This window comes from Stenella coeruleoalba (assembly GCF_951394435.1).
Source record: "Stenella coeruleoalba genome assembly, chromosome: 4".
NCBI classification, from domain to species: Eukaryota; Metazoa; Chordata; class Mammalia; order Artiodactyla; family Delphinidae; genus Stenella; species Stenella coeruleoalba.
In genome coordinates this window covers 104,138,215-104,159,319 of record NC_137149.1, presented here as the reverse complement: position 1 = coordinate 104,159,319, position 21,105 = coordinate 104,138,215, and the positions used below count along the sequence as shown (strand labels likewise).

At 39.6% G+C, this 21,105-nt stretch overlaps 1 protein-coding gene across 9 annotated transcripts in view; it reads left to right on the top strand.

Annotated features, from left to right (window-relative positions):
* Window positions 1–2,191: 2,191 nt before the first annotated feature.
* CCDC158 (coiled-coil domain containing 158) overlaps window positions 2,192–21,105 on the top strand; it is a 98,457-nt gene continuing 79,543 nt past the window's right edge. For all 9 annotated transcript variants that reach the window (XM_079920961.1, XM_079920957.1, XM_079920956.1 and 6 more), the window contains exons 1-2: window positions 2,192–2,240; window positions 16,460–16,603. In XM_079920961.1, coding sequence (XP_079777087.1) covers window positions 16,562–16,603 — 42 coding nt within the window. In that variant the 5' untranslated portion in view covers window positions 2,192–2,240; window positions 16,460–16,561. The remainder of the gene's footprint in view (window positions 2,241–16,459; window positions 16,604–21,105) is intronic.

Here is a 21,105-nt window from a genome sequence, read left to right as displayed (position 1 = left end):
ACACCAGTTAGAATGGGCATCTTCAGAAAATTTACAAACAACAAATGCTGGAGAGGGTGTGGAGAAAAGGGAACCCTCTCGCACTGTTGGTGGGAATGTAAATTGATACAGCCACTATGGAGAACAGTAGGGATGTTCCTTAAAAATCTAAAAATAGAATTACCATATGACCCAGCAATCCCTCTCCTGGGCATATACCCAGAGAAAACCATAATTCCAAAAGACTCATGCACCCCAATGTTCATTACAGCACTGTTTACAATAGCCAGGACATGGAAGCAACCAAAATGCCCATCAACAGACGAATGGATACAGAAGATGTGGTACATATATACAATGGAATATTATTCAGCCATAAAAAGGAACGAAATTGGGTCATTTTAGAGACATGGATGGATCTAGAGACTGTCATACAGAGTGAAGTACGTCAGAGAGAGCAAAACAAATATCGTATATTAACACATACATGTGAAACCTAGAAAAATGGTACAGATGAACCGGTTTGAAGGGCAGAAATTGAGACACAGATGTAGAGAACAAACGTATGGACACCAAGGGGGGAAAGCCGGGGGTGGGGTGGTGGTGGTGGTATGAATTGGGAAATTGGGATAGACATGTATACACTGATGTGTATAAAATGGATAACTGATAAGAACCTGCTGTATAAAAAAATAAATAAAATTAAAAGTTATAATAAAATAATTTTCATACATATATGCGGATTTAAGTAGTTTTATCGTGTTCTAATTAACATACTATTTCAATTAAAGACTTCAAAACGTAAAGAAAACAGAACTTTCTTTGTTCGTAGAGCCCAGGGTACAAACATGAGACACCAATGGAAATCACATGTTAGGAACTAAAATATTTTCTTGCCACACTCATGCTTTCATAGAATAAAATTTGAAACAATATAATTAAAAAATGCTTTCTGTCTAGCCACAAAACTTAAACCATTCATCCCTCCATTTAATACGATTTCATTCCCTATTAAAATACTTGATTCTATAGGCAATCTTAGCTCTCTCCCAGTCAATAAATGGAATAATTTATATCATAGGTACAATAAAAAGCAATCTTTAGTGGTATTTAATACTAATTTTATTAAAATTTATAACTACATTATATAATGTAGGATTTATTAATACTTCCAATAAACTTGCACATAAAAAGTTATTCACTGTAGGTGTCCGTATAACGCGGCAGCCAATAGCATTAACGCGACAGGTTGTATCTATCACACGCAGGCCTTTCTGGATTCCTTCCATCTGAGCACTAATTTAGGCAGCACCGAGAGGTCTAAGTGTGTAAATCACATTATGTGATAAGTTCTATATTAGAGATAACGACAGAGAGCAAGTGAAGCACAGCGGAAGAAACAACTCTCCGGAGGCAAGAGGGTCAGCTACCCCGAGAACACCTGTGAACCTTGAAAATCATTCCGTACAGAGGATCGGCATAAGCGAAGGCAGAGCTGCAGAATGTGAATCGTTAAAGGAGACAGTCAAAGCGGAATTGAGGGGTGGGTTGGCGGAGAGGGGTACGGAGGCACTGTCAGAAGCCGGGCGGGGAGACCTGACTGGCAACGCCAAGATTGGGCTTGACGCTTAGATTGTGGGTAGAGATAGGATTTGTGAGGGTCGGTAAGAATTGGGGAAGATCATTTGGGGAACAACTTCGAGAATAGCCTGGGGCGTTCGGGTGCTGGGAGGTGGGGGAGGGGGGGAAGAGTAGGACTTGGAAACCGGCTAAGAGGCCGTAGAAAAAGAGAGAGGCCTTGGGAGGCAGATAGTGTAAGTGGAGGCCCAAATCAGGGTCGTTTCTGGGGTAGGGCTGGCAGCATTTGATGCCTGCGGGGTGCAAGCAGACTCCTTAGGGCTCCTGGGGTCGGAGAGGAGGGCGGGAGAGGGGGGAATGGCGCTCGGTTGCCCGGGCGACGGCGTCTGGGGACGCAGTCCAGGTCTGGCGACGCAGTCCAGGTCTGGCGCCGGCCCCCGCGGAGTAGTCCAGCACCCCTTCCCCCTCCCCACGCCCGGCTGAGGTGCCCTACCGTTGCCCGCGCGGCTCGCTTGGAGCAAGCGGCGGCCGGAGCCCGAGCGCACGAGGAGAGGGCGCAGGGGTGGGCGGGGCAGCGTCCGCGCCCCCGCCGCCCCGCCCAGTCGACGCGGGTGCGGCCGCCGCGCCCGCCGGCGTCCCCCCGGTGATGGGGTCGGTCTCTTAGGATGAGGAGTTGGCCGCAGGTACGGGGGCGGGCGCGACCCTGGGACCGGGTGAGGGGGTGGGTCGTTTTCCTGAGGACCCGAAGCAGCGCGTCTTCATTTCTGGAACCTTCCAGACCTTTGTGTCTGTTTTGCACGTGGTGGTAGATGGCCGATAAATTGTTTCTTTATCAGAACGGACTGCCGTTGTTTTCGGGGATCGCAAGACCTCCGGGGACGGTGGCTGAACTCTGGGACCATAGTATACCTTTTGGTAGAAATAACAGGATCCTGTCCCAACATTACTGCTAACTCCTGTTCCTACCCCGCTTCCGGCGGACGGGGGGGAGGGGTGGGGAAGACAGAGGTATGAAGAGGAATGTGTAGCCTTGGACAGTCTCATCCAGAATGAGATTGTATTAAATGCTGTGCAGGGGCCCTTTCAGCTGGAGCCCTCCCTGTTGAGTGAGGAGTCTGGTTCTGCATCAGTCAGAAACAAGAACTTCTCAGATGAGACCATCCTTTTCCACAAAACTGTGCTCCAAGTCCCCGCTGAAGCTGTCCCAGGTTGTGTTCATTTATCTTGGTGTACTTTAAGGGCAAGGAAAAGTAGAAGAAAAGTGAAGTCGGCTATTTCTCAGGGTTTTTAGACTGGCAAAACCACTTCTTGCTTTCTCAGCAGCCGATTCGGGAAGGATAGGGCTAGCACTTTCCACTGTCCCAGAGACCAGCCGGGCAGGACTGTTTCCATGTGTGTAAAGTCGTGGGATGGAGGTGAGGGAGTGGTGGGAGACAGTCTGATCCTCCCAACTCTGTACCATATTTATTGTTTTAAAACTTACACAATTATCTTTATTTGTGTTGTGGGTAAAGTGGTTTTTAGGCCGTAGAGATATTATTATACTCCTGAATTGAGGGCAGAAATTGACAAGTTATTTGGTATGTGCATAGCCCTTACTGTTGTGTTCTACAAAGAGGACTGACTCAGTATTGTCTATCTAGTATGTTAGGGCCACTCGCTGTAATAATCCACAATTCATTAAATAGGGGCTCTGTGAACCACCTGTGCCCAAACTAGATGGCTCCAAATTATATGGTATAGTAGGCTGAATAAGGGCCACCCAAAAATATCAGGTCCTAATCCCTGGAACCTGTGAATGGGATAAGGAAAGAGGGTAAGGTCAAAGATCTTGTTATGGGAGGTCATCTGGGTGGGTTCTAAATGCAAACACAAGTATCCTTATAAGAAGGAGTCAGAGGAGATTAGATACAGAAGAAGAGAATGCAGTGCGATCACAGTGATGTAAATTGGAGTGATGCAGCCACAAGTCAAGTAATGCCAGCAGCTACCAGAAGCTGGAAGAGGCAAGGAATGGATTCTTTCTTAGAGCCTCTGAAGGGAGCACAGACCTGCCAATACTTGGATTTCAGCCCCGTGAGGCTGATTTTGAACTTCTGTCCCCAGAACTGTGAAAGAATAAATGGCTATGGTTTTAAGCCACCAAACTAGTGGTAACTTGTTATGGCAATTACAGGAAACGAATACACTATAAATCACATAGAATCAAACCTGGATTGATGAATACAGTAAGTCTTCTACATACGAACCTTCAAGTTACAGGCTTTCAAAGATGTGAACGTGCCCCTGTATGCCAGCTGTTGTACTGTACTACTGTACTTTTCAAGGTACTGTACTGTAAGATTAAAAATGTTTTATTTTTTGTGTTTGTTTGTTTTTACATATTATTTGTGTGAAAAGTATTACAAACCTATTACAGTACAGTACTATATAGCCGCTTGTGTTAGTTGGGTACCTAGGCTAATTTTGTTGGACTTACGAACAAATTGGACTTACAAACATGCCCAGAACGAAACTCGTTCATATGCAGGGGACTTACTGTATTTTAAAGCTCTCCAGCTGGGGCAGTGGCAGGTGTAGTAGTGGAGACCACTAAATATTTCCTGAACCCCGTAAATCCTAAGGAAAAGACTGAACAAAGAATTTGGTGAGAAAAGAAATTAAAAGGTGCAGAAGAAAGAGGTGGTCTAACACTTCAAAGCAATTTTTTAAACTTTTGTTGTATTCCTATTAATGTATCACCGCATTTGTTCTGGTTAAGAGAATAAAGGTACAAAGTGAATTAGGCTTGGTCCTTAGCTAAGACATCGTTGGATAGCTGTCATGTGTATATCAAATAAGAGTTGCAGACACTTGGGGATTGCGTTCCAGGCTCAATCCAGGGGAAAAGAGGTAATGCCAAAGTGCTTCCATGTGGCGGGGAGTTAAAAACAACCTCTAGTCATCTTGAAATAAAGACCCTTTGGAGTATTCAAGATGCAGGAAAAAGCCAGTGTTCAGGTTTAACTGGTTGACTTCTGGGTCCCAGGAAGCTAATTAGCACCCCTATTCTTACCCCACAAAACATCACAAAAACGTACAAAGAGTAGCCAATCTGCTTTCTTTTTGAACTGCTTTTTTGAGGTATAATTTGCATACCATAAAATTCAGCAATGTTAAGTGTAAAATCCAGTGATATTTAGTAAATTTAGAGTTGTGCAGTCATCACCACAAATCAGTTTTAGAACATTTCCATCACCCAAAAAAGATCCCTGGTACCCATTTGTAGTCAATCGCCATTCCCAATCCCAGCACCAATCCACTCTAGATCACTGGCCTCCTTTAGAGTTAAGGTTTTAGTTCCTCTGCTGTACTGCTCCAGTGGCCTCATAACTGGCGCCTTCTACTCAGTATATTTCCCACCCAGCCGCTAGAGTATTATATTCCCCTGGTTAAAATCCTCCAGTGGCTTTCCACTGCAATTATAGAATAAACCCCAAAGTCATTAGTATGACTTTTTCAAGGCCCCGTGAGCTCTACCACCAGCCAACCTCACCAGCAACTTCTCAGGATAATTTAGGAAAGGAACTGCTAATAAGCACAGCATTTCTTTGGGCACAGTACACAGTTGGCTGTCTATAAGCAGACCTCCCATTCTCCCTGGACTACATGCAGTTTCAGTAGCCTCCTTCCTGGCAGTCAGTGAACCCTTAGCCCTCTCATCTCAGGACCTTTGCATGTAGCACTTCCTCTTAAGATCTTCCCCAGTCCTCTGCAGGGCTGAATTTTTGTCATTCAGCTCACATGTCACTTCAGGAAGTTTTTCCCTGACCTACCCTAACTAAGTAGTCTCAACTCCTTCTCTCTGTATATTATTACTACCCTGTGTTACTCTCATCATTGCACTTGACCAATCTCTAAAATTATATTTTTGATTTGTTTGGTTAGTGTCTTTCTCCGTTAGAATATAAGATCCACGAGGGCAGAAACTTGATTGGTCATGATCTTAGAAAGTTCTATCTCCAATATTTACAGAAGCACTATTCATAGCAGCAATACATTGTAAACCATCAAAATGCTAACAACAGTAATGAATAATTACCAGAGGTCTACTTTGTACCAGGCCCTGTGCTAAGTGTTTTATATGCATGAATGATTTAATTAAAGCTTACTACTTTTGATGTGAGAAGAGTAAGGGGAGCATGTCCTCCAAATATAGTCCCCTACATTAAATTATATGTTTCAGAGGCATTGGGCAGTTTTCGTTCCCTTTTTATTAGAACACTGATTTTAAAGACTGGGTCAGTGTACATTGCTACCAGTTACATAGTTTTGAACCTCTTTCTCCACATCCCTGAAAGCTAAACTGGAGAGGATTTTGCTGGGAAGAAAGGAGGAGAAAAAGAAGAGTATAAATACAAACAGGGTCCTGAAAGAGCAGGACATGCTCAGGACACAGCTAGTAAACATTGAATGGTGCACAGTGTGCGTCAAGGGAGTGAAGATGAGGCTGGGAGGTTGGTTAGGCCAGATGGTAAAGGGCATTGAGTGCTGGTCTTAGTTCACAGCTTTGTTTTTGGGCAAGGTATGGCAAGATGGCTCTGATTTTAAAGGAAGATTGTAAGAAACTGAAACTAGAAGAATCATTATGAGGTATTTTGTAGTAGGTCTAGTAAGAGTTGATTAAAGCATGAAAGAATACGATAGGACTAAAATGAACTAAACTACATATTCCAGGATTCCTTCCTTATAACTTTTGACCACACTTAAGTCTCCTTCACTGAGTTAAAAGGTATTACAGAGATAGACTCAACAGAATGTGGAGTTTGAATAGATGAAGAGTGAAGACACTGAAATGTCTGACTTGGGAAGTTGGGTTTATGGTATCACTATCTGAGAATGCCCTAGAAAACAGGTTAGGTGGGAAGGAAAAGAGACCAGATTTGGGATAAGATGAATTTAAGGTGACTGTAAACATATATGCAGAGGTGTTAAAGGAACAGATTTCATTAAAATTTATCTAGAGCCAAAATTTTTAAACAAAAGAGCATGAAACTTGCTGGAAGCAGTGGAATTGTCCCTATCTGGCTTTGCTGTTGACTGAAATCATCTGTGAGAAGTCACTGTATTCCTGGTCATCTTTTTGATGAATGTTCTCCATACAAAATCATAGAATGTCCAGATTGGAGAAGATCTTACACTTCTTCTAGTCCAATACTCTGCCCAAGGGAGGACAGCCAGCGGCAAGTTGGCATCCCAACGAATGCTCATCCCCCCTCAGTTTGAACACCTCACAAGGAAGTCCACCCTGTAAATATCCAAGGTGCTCTAGTTTTTAGAATGTCCATTTCCACCCTGAGCTAGAACCTACCTCCCTTTACTTCTGTTCATTAGTCCTCATTCTGAACATAGAATATTGTCATTCTTTTTTTCCAATGAGGTATAACAGATATATAACATTATATTAGTTTTAGGTGTATTCCACAATGATTTGATACTTGTATTGTCATTCATTTTTCCAATGAGGCAACTGCTTACTTAGATTCCACTGAGATAGTCCAAAAATCCTAGTTGTTTATCTCAGCTCCATTGCTTAAGATTTATAGACCCATTTCTGACCTATTTCTGATTTATAGACAGAAGTTCCTCTGCTCAGTAACTTTTCTAACCAAGCATAAGAACTGTTACCTGGTCAGAGTATCTCCAGCAGTGAAAAGCAGTTTAAATGGTCAGAAGACATTCAGGGGGTCTATTTAAGTCAGCTTGGACAGTACCTGGAGAAAGATCAGGTCTGGGAATGTAGACACGGGCCTATATTGTTTACTTGCTGCGCTATCTTGATAATGTCAGTGAGACCTATACCAACAAGATTAGCATTGGGCCAATAAATAGGGAGCATATAATTGAACATGTTCTGTTGTATAAACATAGCCTAGATAAGTGCCATAGGCTATACTTTTAAAGCATACTTTCATATACAAGATAAGCCCAAAGGAAAAAGAATTTAGTTTTGTTGCTGCTGTGTTGTTGTATGTGTGTGTTTTAGGTGTTGTCAAGATCTTAAGTGATGAAAATTAACTTGCAAATTGAACTTTTTGAAAATAATAAATTTCAGATAATGAAGTATTCTATATATGAATAAGCAGATTAAAAATTTTTTTTCAGGTGTTAATAGTATAAGTGAAAATAAGAATATCCAGATTTTAAGGTATTTCTTGTTTTACTTTGAGTTATATTTAAGAATTGTGACTAAATACAACTGATATGCTAATTTATTATATCTGTATCTAATTTTAGAGCCTGAAGTCTTAAACTTGATGAATGTCTAGGCTGGAGTATCTAAGATAATAAAGTTATAAGGGGTTTATCTCTGTGGTTTTCAAACTCTGCTCCATGGAGCCTTCTGAATTCCATAAAGGTGTTTGGGAGGCATAGAGGAGGGTGTGTAGTCGGGGTTACGGTTGGAAAACACAACCGTAACCTCACTTAGTAATGGTGGAAATTGAGGCTCAGAGATGTGAAAAGATTTGCCCATGCTTTCACAGGTAACCAATGACAGAATTATGTGCCCTGATCCTAAGTTCTGTGCTTCTTATGTGCTGCCTCCCTACAAGATGGTTTTATGTACTGGTGAAGTAGGGTCTAAATAGCTTAATTCTACATTATATTATAATGGTCCCTGTGTTTACTCAATGCATTTTAAACTCACTCTCTTTTCTGTTAGTGGACCTATATGAAACTTACATCTTCTTTCTAGATATATAGAAAGATATAGCCATTTATTATGGGCAAGTGAGGGGGTATACACTGCCTAAATTTTAAAAACAATATTGTTATTCATGGCTTACTGTGGCATTATGTACCTGTAGATTGAGGCAAGTACTGTATAGTAAGGCTGACATGAGTTATCTCAGTTAACTCTTATTCTTTTGAGGTATATACTCTATCTCCATCTTATAGTCTTACAGAGGTTAAATATAGTTCTCAAGGTCACATAGGTGGTAGATCACAGAGCTAGGATTTGAACCCTGACAGTCAATGACAACATCTAGAGAGAAAGAATGTGATTGAGAAAGCAGACAGTAAGAGTGATGTGAAGTTATTGGTAACAACAATAACTCAGGCAATAAAGGGTTATTCAGTAATAATTGCTCTCCTCATTGCGTTTCTGAGACTGTACCCGCCCAGATATGTGGTATTTGGATCAATCTTGGGGTACCTTAGAATTTTCCAGGGGAAACATACCTGCAGACTGGTTCTACAAGAGTATGGACCAGTTTTATAAAATAACCAGTCTCAGGCTTCTGTGAAAGGTGGCACTCTAGGGGCTTGAGTCATTAGTTGACGAATCCAGTAATCTAAATATAACACACATTATACATAATCTTTCCCAATCAAAATAGAGCATGGATTCTAAATCAGCTTACTGTGGAGATAGTCACATTTTATCACAGTCACATGAGAGGTCCACCTTACGTAGCCATAAGGAAAGAAATCAAGGTGAAGACTGGTCACATTAGGGAAAGTAGGTGTACAGTCACCACGGCCTTTTGGAAGCCAAGGAGAAGGGGTGAGAGCCCAGGACATAGTTTTAAGTCTTTTAGCTCAACTATGTAGCAAAAGTTAAAGCCTATAAACTATTTTCCTCCAAAAGCCCTCTTTTGGTGGTCTGTGGTTTCTAAGGCCTTTTCTGCAACATTCCAATTAAATAACAAGAGTTATTTACCTCTTTACCTATTATTCGTCAGAAATTTAAGGCTCCTTTCAATGTGAACCTGTTCATAATTTTAAACCAGGTAGAATTGTTCTTAATAAATCTTGAGCATACTAGAAGAGGCCAAGATCTTATGTGTGTACTTTACTCAGAGATTTAAATCAGACACATGTAAGTTCATGTTTTGATCCCCAAATCAACAAAGTGCAGCGTTTTCACAATTTTATGACTTACTGAGGCAAAAAAACCTTTCTTTTCCCAGGAATCCTTAGTAATTTAATAAGTTTTATGCCTGAAAATAGGATTCTCTTTCAGTTCTTACAATTCGATGCAAGTAGAGAAACACTGAATGATTTGACCAGTTTAATGATTTGGTCAGTCTAAAATAGTGAAAATCTAGATTACAAACACTTTTTTCAAGACAGATTTCATTACTCTATGGTACATAAAATAGCTAGCAGCATTGACAAGTAGAAGTGCTAAGCATCTTTACAAATAAATGATTTTAAAATTCTTGTTTAAGTAGATAGACCTGTGCTGTCTTCTTTATTAATTTTCTAAGCAAAAAATTTCCCTCTGAAGGACTGTGGCTCTTAATATCCTACCAACAATCAGTGGATACTGAATTAATGAGTTTATTATCATCATCTTATGCCAAAGTAGAACATGGTTTCCATATCAGAATAATTGGAAGTCAAACCTTTTCCTTTCTTCTCTTTTCTCCAACTTCTAGTACCCGTTCTGCTTATCTTGCTTGTAGGTTCTGTTTCCTTCTTGATACCCAGAACTCTGGTATCAAGCGGAATGGATTAGTGTATGAGCTCGCAATGCTGGGCTTTGATTCAGCCTGTCCTGCTCATTCCTTCATGCTTTTGATCTAACTGTAATTTATGATAATAACATTACTCAGTAATTTACATTTTCTTAACTGTCTTTCATCATCCTGAAGAATCCCCAAATGCATCACTTTAGTGTGTAAGCTAAATTATACAGCAGACATTCATGATAACACTTGTTTAAATGAGAGGTTTTCCCAAATAGCAATTCCTTCTGTTAGAACATTTAAATTGCCTAGCAATCTTGAGTAACATTCCATTTGTTATAATTCTTTATGCAATGTCTCCCTACCTACTACGTATTTCCTAAAAATGATAGCACAAAACATATTAAGGTAGAATTTATCTAATTGTTGTTTTGACAGGTGGCACCTCAGTAATCTAAAGGGAGAAACTGTGAGTGAAATAAAAAGGAATTTTGTTCAACAAAAATTCTTCTTAGCTCAGAAGTTTTTTTTTTTTAATTTAACACTATGCTTACATTGTGCATTAATGTCAAAATGGTAAGCAGTATGTTATAAGTGATCTTCCTCTTTCCATCATTTTGATGGTCCTTGCCTATATTTTTTTTAAAGAATCAGGATTCTGATTCATTAATTTGATCTGTTGTTTTTCTGTTTTCTTCATTAATTTCTGCTTTTATCTTTATTATTTCCTACCATGTGCTTTCTTTTGTTATACTTTTTCCCCCTACCTTTTTGTGTTAGAAATCTAATTCACTTATTATCATTCTTTTTTTAAAATTGAAATAGGTGTCTAAGGCTAGGAATTTTCCTCTTTGCATTGTTTTTTTTTTTTAAGTCTGTTGTTTATTTATTTATTTTTTGGGGGGGGGCTCCTTTGGGTCTCTGTTGCTGTCATGGGCTTTCTCTAGTTGCAGCGAGCAGGGGCTACTCTTCGTTGCGGTGCCTGGGCTTCTCATTGCGGTGGCTTCTCTTGTTGCGGAGCACGGGCACCTAGGTGTGCGGGTTTCGGTAGTTGTGGCTCCCGGGCTCTAGAGCGCAGGCTCAGTAGTTGTGGTGCATGGGCTTAGTTGCTCCGCGGCATATGGGATCTTCCTGGACGAGGGCTTGAACCCGTGTTCCCTGTATTGGCAGGCGGATTCTTAACCACTGCGCCACCAGGGAAGTCCCTGCATTGCTTTAATGTATCTCAGATTCTGATATGTAGTACTTTCATTGTCATTATTTTTCAGAAATTTTTAAATTTCTGTTTATATTTCTCTTATCACATGAATTATTTAATACAAGGCCTTTTAATTTCCAAGTGGAAAGGCCTTTTTGCTTTTGGGTTTTACTTTTATTTTTATTTTCTAGTTTTATTACCTTGTGACCAGAGGTGGATGTTTGTAACATTTCTATTTATGGAACCTACTGATCTTTTATTTGTGCCCTAAAGTATGATTGGTTTTTGTGACTATTCCATGTGCACTTGAGAGGAAGGTATAGTTTCTATTATCAAAATGTAGTGTTCAGTATATATCCAAAAAGTCTACCTTAGTGATTATTTCATCTAAATCTTTTATATCATTACTTATTTTTTGGCCGCTTGACCTATCTCATACTGAGTGGCCTGTTAAAGTCTCTCATTATTACTGTGTTTCTAGTTCTTATTGTGTTTCCTGTAATTTATGTTTTATCTTAGTGGTTGCTGTGTTACATGGTACATGGAGTCAGAGGTATTATATCTTTACCGTGGAATGCAGCTTTTAACTTTAAGTGCCCTTTGTCTTATTTAATACTCTTTGGCTTGAGGACTACTTGGTCTGGTATCAGGATTTTAACCCATGCTTTTTTAAAAAATTTTATTGAAGTATATTTGTTTTACAGTGTTGTGTTAATTTCTGCTGTACAGCAAAGTGACTCAGTCATACACATATATATATATTCTTTTTCATATTCTTTTCCATTATGGTTTATCACAGGATATTGAGTATTGTGCTGTACAGTAGGACCTCGTTGTTTATCCATCCTATATATAATAGTTTGCATCTTCTTATCCCAAACTCTCAGTCCTTCCCTCCCCCACCTCCCTCCCCCTTGGCAACCACAAGTCTGTTCTCTATTTCTGTGAGTCTGTTTCTATTGCCTAGATATGTTCATTTGTGTCGTATTTTAGATTCCACATATAAGACATATGGTATTTGTCTTTCTCTTACTGACTTTGCTTATTTGCTTATTATGATAAGCTTATTATGATAATCTCTAAGTCCATCCATGTTGCTACAAATGGCATTATTTCATTCTTTTTTATGGCTGAGTAATATTCCATTGTACATTGTATAGCATTGTATACCATGTCTTCTTTATCCATTCATCTGTCAATGGACATTTAGGTTGTTTCCATGTTTCAGCTATTGTAAATAGTGCTGCTATGAACATAGGGGTGCATGTATCTTTTTGAATTAGAGTTTTGTCTGGGTACATGCCCAGGAGTAGGATTGCTGGATCATATGGCTACTCTATTTTTAGTTTTTTGAGGAAGCTCTATACTGTTTTGCATAATGGCTGCACCAATTTATATCCCCACCAACAGCATAAGAGGATTCCCTTTTCCCCACACCCTCTCCAACATTTATTATTTGTAGACTTTTTATTGATGGCCATTCTGACTGGTGTGAGGTGGTACCTCATTGTAGTTTAGATTTGTATATCTCTAAAAATTAGCAATGATGAGCATCATTTCATGTGCATATTGGCCATCTGTATGTCTTCTGTGGAGAAATGTCTATTTAGGTCTTCTGCCCATTTTTCAATTGGGTTGTTTGTTTTTTGTTATTGAATTGTATGAGCTGTTTATATATGTATTTTGAAAATTAATCCCTTGTCTGTCACATCATTTGCAAATATTTTCTCCCAGTCCATAGGTTGTCTTTTCGTTTTATTTGTGGTTTCATTTGCTGTGCAAAAGCTTATAAGTTTGATTAGGTCCCATTTGCTTATTTTTGCTTTTATTTATATTGCTTTGGGAGACTGACCTAAGAAAACATTGGTACAATTTTTGTCAGAGAATGTTTTGCATATGTTCTCTTCTAGCAGTTTTATGATGTCATGTCTTATATTTAAGTCTTTAAGCCATTTTGAGTTTATTTTTGTGTATGGTGTGAAGATGTGTTCTAACTTCATTGATTTACCTGCAGTTGTCCAACTTTTGAACACCACTTGCTGAAGAGACTGTATATCCCATTGTATATCCTTGCCTCCTTTGTCGAAGATTAATTGACCATAGGTGTGTGGGTTTATTTGTGGGCTCTCTATTCTGTTCCATTGATCCATATGTTTGTTTGGCCAGTACCATGCTGTTTTGATTACTGTAGCTTTGTAGTATTGTCTGAAGTCAGGGTATGCCTCCTGCTTTGTTCTTTTTCCTCAGGATTACTTGGGCAATTCTCTGTCTTTTATGGATCCATATAAATTTTTGGATTATTTGTTCTAGTTCTGTGGAAAATGCCATGGGTAATTTGATAGGGATCACATTAAATTTGCAGATTGCTTTGGGTAGTATGGCCAACCCGTGCTTTCTTACTGCTTTCATTTGCCTAGCAAATCATTGTCCATCACTTTATTTGTAGTCTTTTTGAATCTGTGCCTATTAGTGTCCTCTTGTGTACAGCACAGTGTTGAATTTTTTTTAGGAGCCAATTTGAAAATACTTCTCTTTGAATAGGCAAGTTAAGTCCCTTCAGGTTTATAGATGTGACTGTTGTGTTCGGTCTAAATTCTGTCACAGTGTTATTATGTTATTATCTTCTGGTGTAATTACTGCAAGTATTATATTTACTGTGTTTATTTGGTGTTTCTTCTTTACTTTTTCTTTTTAAAATTCTTTTGTCACTTAAGAAGATTTGTATTTTTATTCTAGTGGTTACCTTTGCCTTAGTACTTTCTATACTGCACCTATAACCCCCTTTTTTTTCTTTACCTTTTGCTTTTTGTCAGTTTTAAATGGTACCTTTTACAACCAATGGCATTCTACTTTCCCTTTTTTTTCTCTTTTCCCGTCTTTAGTTACATCTCTTCTCCATTGTCACACATATAATATTTATATGTTATTCTTCACTGCCATTATCCCACCCATGTTTTAGTCTCAACTTTGCAACTGAATATTTAAATGTTCACCATCAGTCTTTTTTCAGTGTTCCCAGTCATCTTTTTTTTTTTTTTTTCAAATGTTCATCTTTTTTCCCAAGTTTTATTTTGGAAAATTTAAAACCTAGAGAAAAACCAAGATTTTCACCAGTTGTTACCATTTGGCCGCATTTGCTGGTCATCTGTTGGTTGGATGAAGCTTCACTCCCTCTAGTTGATTTCTCAGAAGGGGCACTTAATGTACAGTGTTCTGGTGCATTCAAAACTGCTTTTCTGTGCCTTTGAATCTTTTGAAGATCTTGGCTGGGTATAATATCCTTGGTTTAAATCAATACTTTCTTTCCTTAGATTTCTTGAAAATGCTGCTCTTCTGTTGCCTTGATTTGTATGTTGTTTTTGAATAATCTGATGCCATTCTAATCCTCTTGCCTTTGTATGTTATTTCATCTTTTTTGCCTGAAGGCCCTGAGGATTTTTTCATAATCTTTAAAGTCTTAACATGGTTTATTAGGATATATTTCAGAGTTGATCATTCTTGGTCGATTTTCCCTAGTATGAAAAATGTGTAGATTTGGATCCTCCTTTATTTATAGGAAGCTTCCTTAGATTATTTTAAATAATAGTTCTGTTTCATTTTTTTTTTGACTTTTTTCTTCAGGGACACCAATTATGTTCAACCTTCTTTGCCTGTCTTCCATTTCATTCACTTCCTCTCCCACCCTTTTTATTTCTTTATCTCAGTTTTCATCCTCTTGGTTGTTTTCCTGATTTTCTTCAATGCCTTTTATTAAGTTTACATTACAGTCTCTCCTCCCTGTGTACTTTGTAATTTGGTCTTCATTTCTGATATAATTTTGTCTTTTTCTTTTCTTTCTTTCCTTACTTTAATCAACTCTCATTTCATTTCTTCCTGATTTTTTGCTTTTTTCATTGTTTCTTGTCCACTTCTGTTCTTACATTTACAATTCTCATTCAAGGGTGACTTTTAATCACCCCCAAATGCTTGCTTGAGACTATTTAGTTCAGTTTGGAGTGTTGTGTTACAATTTTCTTTGACTTCATGTTTGTTGGCAGGGAGGGTATGGGGGGACTCTTCATAGGCAAAAAAGAGTTTATCCACATTTTCTGACATTTTGTTATAGTTTTGTATGGATGTGTTCTACTTTTATCTATTTTTATTCATTTAGTGGACAGGATTCCTTGTCTGAGAGAGCCATCTTCTACGTGTTCCCTTTTATGGATGGTGGTGGGGACGTTGGGTGGGAAGGGTAGAAGGAGCACTGGCATATCTTGCTTCTTTTTGTTTCTGCTGGTTCCTGAATTTTCCCCTCTCATTTCCTTCTTCCCTTTACTGCCATGTCTCCATATCTGATTCTCCCCCAGAAACATTCTTCTCTGAGGCTGACACTCCTGGTGCCCACCCACTTTCAAGCCCTTACTGCATAGCCAGGGCTACAGACTGTCATGTTCCATCCTGTGCTTAGTAACCTGGCCTTTCTTCTTCACTTTCCGGGGTGACTCTGTGCTTCCTCTCAGTCCTCTACTCCTTTTCAGTCTTTTCAGCCTCTCCTTCCCTGTTGTCCATACTCACAGGCCTGCAGTACTGGTTGGTAGAATATGGGAGAACTTTTGGAAACAAATTTCCCTCTCCTTACAGACAATTTGAAGGCTGTGGTATTCTCTGTCTTCTGGGAATGCTGAAGGCTTGGAGCCCATGTGCTTTTATTTATTTGTTGTTCTTGTTGATTTTATGGATATTCAGAGGATGAGGAGGAGATTTGGAATCAGGCCACCAGTGTTTTCCAAACCCAGAAGACCCTCTTGGCCTAATCTAAAATTATGAGCCCTGTTTGATATCAAAGAAGTCTTTACCTTTTTATTAATGATTTCTAATTTGCTGATTTGTGATCTCTTTTCCTAATTTGTGGCTTTTTACTGAGGAAATGTCTTCTTCCATTATTTGACAATGTAACGTGATGAGAGAGACTTAAGAAGAGGAAAAACTCTGCCCCAAATCAGAGTGCTAATAATCATAATAATTAAAGTGTTAGTTTTTTATTTTTAGATTGTCTCTAATAAGCCACTTGGCCTTTAAAATCAATAAGTTTTACAGTAAGATTCTCTTCACTTATTAATGTTAGATAATAATAAAATATTTCTGTGTAAATATTTTCCTGGTGAAAAATTGCTGTGAAATTTCAAATGTGAATATAGTCAGTTCCTCCTCTATGAACTTTTTTCATGTAATACCTTATTGATAAAGATCGAATCCCTTTCTTTTCTAGATAAGAACTAAAAGAACTAAATAGGGAAGCATTCATATTTCAAGATCTCTAAGAAGAGGTAGCAAATATTTAATATGGAACAAAACCCTTGTGACTCAAATAATGAGGATCTTTTATCAAGTAGTGGCATCACATCCAATGCAGGTAAGTAATTTTTATAAAACAAAATGGGAAAAAAATTAGAACTAAGCAGTCTTCGTAATATTCATTCAAGCTGCTATTTTTTCAGTATGTTTTGATTTTAACTGTGCAAGGCACAGACCTTGCTCATGAATGTTTACCAGATTATTTATAATTCTGCCTTATGAGGAAGAAATTGTTTAGTCTTTTAAAAATAGCATATCTATTTTTTAGCATGTGTTTACATTATTTTTTGGTTTGAAGATTGTTTTCAAGTTGAGGAACTTTAGCACATGCCACGTTTCTCTAAATGCCTTCTCTTCCTCAGTCTGCTCTAAGCCCCAATTCTGCATCATGGTGACTTCTTTTCTCTCACGCCCCCCGCCCCCCATCCAGTCAGGTACCAAGTCCTGCTTTCTCTATTCTCAGAAATGTGTCTTGAGTGCATTTTCCCTCTCCATTCCCATGACTGCTGTCCTAGTTCAGGCCCCCCATCAACTCTGATGGAAATTATTTCAGTCAACAGAGAGCAGGCAGGAAAACAGGAACAGTAGGAATAAATAGGTGACATTTAATACAGGGAATTGACAACACAGGTGTTGAAAGAGCTGAGAAGGCTCAGAGATGAGCCACTGTAGGAAGCTGCTACCAGCCTTTGGGCTAGAAGGACCCTCAGAATGGGAACTGTCATAAGGCGTAGGTACAAGCAGGAGCTAGAGCCATGGGGACGGCTGCCTGTGGGAGCTGAAGCCACCCCTCACTGCCAGAAGCCTGTCAGAGGCAGGAGAGAGGAGCGGTCCCTTAGCTTCTCCCTTCCTCTGGCCTTCTGGTCTTTTGCCGGTACCTCCCACTGCGAACCGTCCTGGAAACAAGTTGGGAACGGGGCCTAGGAAAAGAAGTTCTCTACAACACACAGCAGAATAGGGGCAGGACAGAGAATGGATTATCTTGGAGTCAGGCAGGTGACCTGCACAGCCGTAATTGCTTTCCCTGTCATGTCTGTCTCATCTGAAAGAATGCAGCCAGAGTTTATTCTCAGTTATAGGTGTTGTTTCACCGTTTCTAAGCGCAGTGAAACAGTGCTGAAAACTTTTATTTTGGCACCTTTATTTTGTAAAAGCTTCTGCTCCTTAGGACGCTCATGCCATTGTCACCTTCATCCTACTATACCCATCAACCCTGCTCACCTCCCCACCTACCCGATATCCCTCATCCTCAGGGACATGAGCACTTAGCTCATGGGCTGTCTCTCCCTCCCCAGGCACATCATCATCCTGTAATACCATCACCCTCATGGACGACCCGTCTAAGATCTTAGACTTACGGCTTCTCCACCTTTTTAGTTCTAATTGTTTTGACCTGTACTCTAGCTACTCAATTTCCTATCTTGGATCTTATTGCCAAGAACGGTTGGACTTCTGGAATCCAGCCTGCTATCTTCTAGCACTCTCACTCTCTTATTCCTGCAACACTTATTTTTCTGCCTCATGAAGGTAGTGGTTCTCAACCATGGTTCCACGTGAAAATCACTTTTTGAGACTTTAAACTTTTAAATGGCTTAGAACCACACCTAGAGAGGCTAATTCGGGAGATCTGGAATGGGGCTTGGGCACCACTGGTTTTTTTTTTTTTTAAAGCTCTCCTTGTGTTCCTGGTTTACAACAAGGGCTGAGAACAGCTGCTCTACCTTCTGCTATTTTCTCCTAACCTATCAACCTCTTCCTATCTTCACTTTCTTTATCACTTGCCAATATCCTCAACTTCCTCTTTCTCTTATTCTTCTTTGCACTCTTACAGGAGAATCCCAGTCCTTTCAGGCTGACTGCCTTTTCCATTTTTGTCCTGGGCTGCTGGAAGAAAATACACAAATGTGGATTTTCCACCAATTTGCCACTTGAGAGTCATAGTTTGCCATCTCAGCTGGGCCCCCGATGCTGCTGAGGAACCTTCCTCTTAATCTTAGCCAGTTCTGTCTCTAATTTCTCACCACACTTATTTCAAAATTACACCATTCTCAAGCCCCTCACTCTGCCACCATCTTCCTCACTCTCAGATGACATCATTTCCTGATTTGCCGAGAAAATACGCCATTCGGCTGGCATTCTCCTACCCTCTCCTCTGCTGCCCCTAAGACTCACTGTTCTTCACAGTCCGTGCCTCTTCATAGTTCCGTGGAGGAGGTACCCTCCTAATTTGCTACTCATGCTTTAATTCCCACCCCCGCTCGCAGCAGCTCAGCCTCCTCGGAGGTTTGGCTCCAGGATCTCTGCAGAGTCTCGGGCCCCACTCACTCCGATATCTTCAGTCCCTCTCTCTCCATTTGCACGTATCCATCAAAGTAAACATGCTAAATCTCTACAAGCCTAAAACCACTAACAAGGAAATATAACAAACCAAAACAACAAAAATGAAAACCTCTCCTCAACCTGCGCCTTCCGTGCCCCTTCCTTCGTCACAGCTGTGCCGTCTGAAAGACAAGTCTGTGTTCACGTGTCCACATCTTCACCATCCATTCACTCTGTGAACCACTGCCTTAGGACTTTTGAACCTAGTATTCCAATGAAATCACTCTGGCCATAATGACTAGATTTTCTCTTTTTTGCCAAATGCAGTGAACTCTTCCCCCTGCCCAACATTTTATTTCGAATTTTTTCAAAATGGTCGAACAATTGAAAAAATAGTGCGTTGAATACATTAAATACCCTTCAACTGATGCACCCGTTGTCAGCATTTTATCATATTTGCTTTATCTCTATGCCTACAATTTATATTTCATTTTGCTGAAGTTGAAGGCATCATTATTCATGCCTCAAAACCTGCATGTGCATCTCCTACATTGCCACATCATTGTACCTGAGAAAATTACTGTCTATGCAGTTATCATCTAATTCATATGCATATTTAAATTTCCCCAGTTGTTCCAAAAAAAGTTTTACTTAGCGTTTTAAAAAATCTAGAGATCATGCACTGTATTTTGTTGTTTGGTCTCTTTATTCTCTTTAAATCTGTAACCATCCTCCCTCCTTTTGTTGTTGTTGTTTCTCACAGCATTTTCCTTAAGAGTCCAGACCAGTTGTATTGTAGAATGTTCCACATTCTAGATTTTTTCTGATTGTTTCTCATGTTTAGATTCAGATGAAACTCATTTGGCAAGAGTTTTACGTAGGTGACAATTTATACTTTTACATCATACTTTAGGGAACACATAATGCCAGATCCTGCTAATTTACAGTCATATTTTCTCCTTTACAATAAATAAGTAACCTATAGGATGGCCCTTTGAGACCTTGTGAATATCCTAGTACTAAATAACCTTCCATTCAGTGGTTTTAGCGTCAATTGAAGATCCTTGCCTGAATCAATTATTACATTGATGATTTCTAATTTTTTTTTTTTTTTTTTTTTTTTGCGGTACCCGGACCTCTCACTGTTGTGGCCTCTCCTGCTGCGGAGCACAGGCTCCGGACGCGCAGGCTCAGCGGCCATGGCTCACGGGCCCAGCCGCTCCGCGGCATGTGGGATCTTCCCGGACCGGGGCACGAACCCATGTCCCCTGCATCGGCAGGCGGACTCTCAACCACTGAGCCACCAGGGAAGCCCGATGATTTCTAATTTCACCATAGTTATTAGCATACATTTTTCAGGAAAGAAAAGCTTTTCTTTTATATTATCATTCTAGATCCATAGGTTGTTTTTAATTGTGCTATAATGTATTGTTGTCACTGTTGTTTTGATGCTCAGTTGTACCAAATTTGGCCAGCCCCTTTAAGCCAATTCTGTGTCTTTTTAAAACATGGCCCACTTCATTACTTTCTGGCACATCAGAATGTTCCAGGCTGTACTTTTCCTCCTGTTCCACCAGACCTGGAATCAGCTATTCACTAAAGAGCCCTGGTTCCTTCTATTAGGAAATAGTATTCACACACCAAGATCTCGTGTGCTTATTGCTACTGAAGTGTCACTGTGTCTAGGAATGTTCAGTGTCTGAAGCTTGGAATTAGATTTTTTTCCCTTAAGTTCACACTGGTAATTCTCAAATCCAGTACCACAGAGTTCTTCCTCATCTTCCCCCCATTCCATATCTGTATTTCCCTTACAGTGAAAACTCAAGTTTCCAACAACTTCAGTGTGTTTACTTGTTTTCTCTCTTACACGGTACACACAAAATTGTTTCAGAATTGTAACGACACCTGTTATATTAACAGCCTACCTGCTAAGTTAAGTTCACGTGCAGTCAGGGTACTGTGTTCTAAAGTTATTTGAAAGGGACTATTTTCTCTGTGAGGTTATGTTGTCAACTTACTGTACACTTAGGTTTATTTTTTTCTGTTAGTTTTCAATTTTATTTTTTGAATATGTATAACATGTATACGGCTCATAAGTGAAAACTTTATAAAAAGGTATATTCAGTAGAGTCTAGCTGCCATCCCTATCTTTTCCATTCTGTTTCCACCCATCCCTATACTCCTATAGATAGCTGTTTTCATGAGATTCTGTCTTATTGTTCCAGTGTTTCTTTTGTGCAA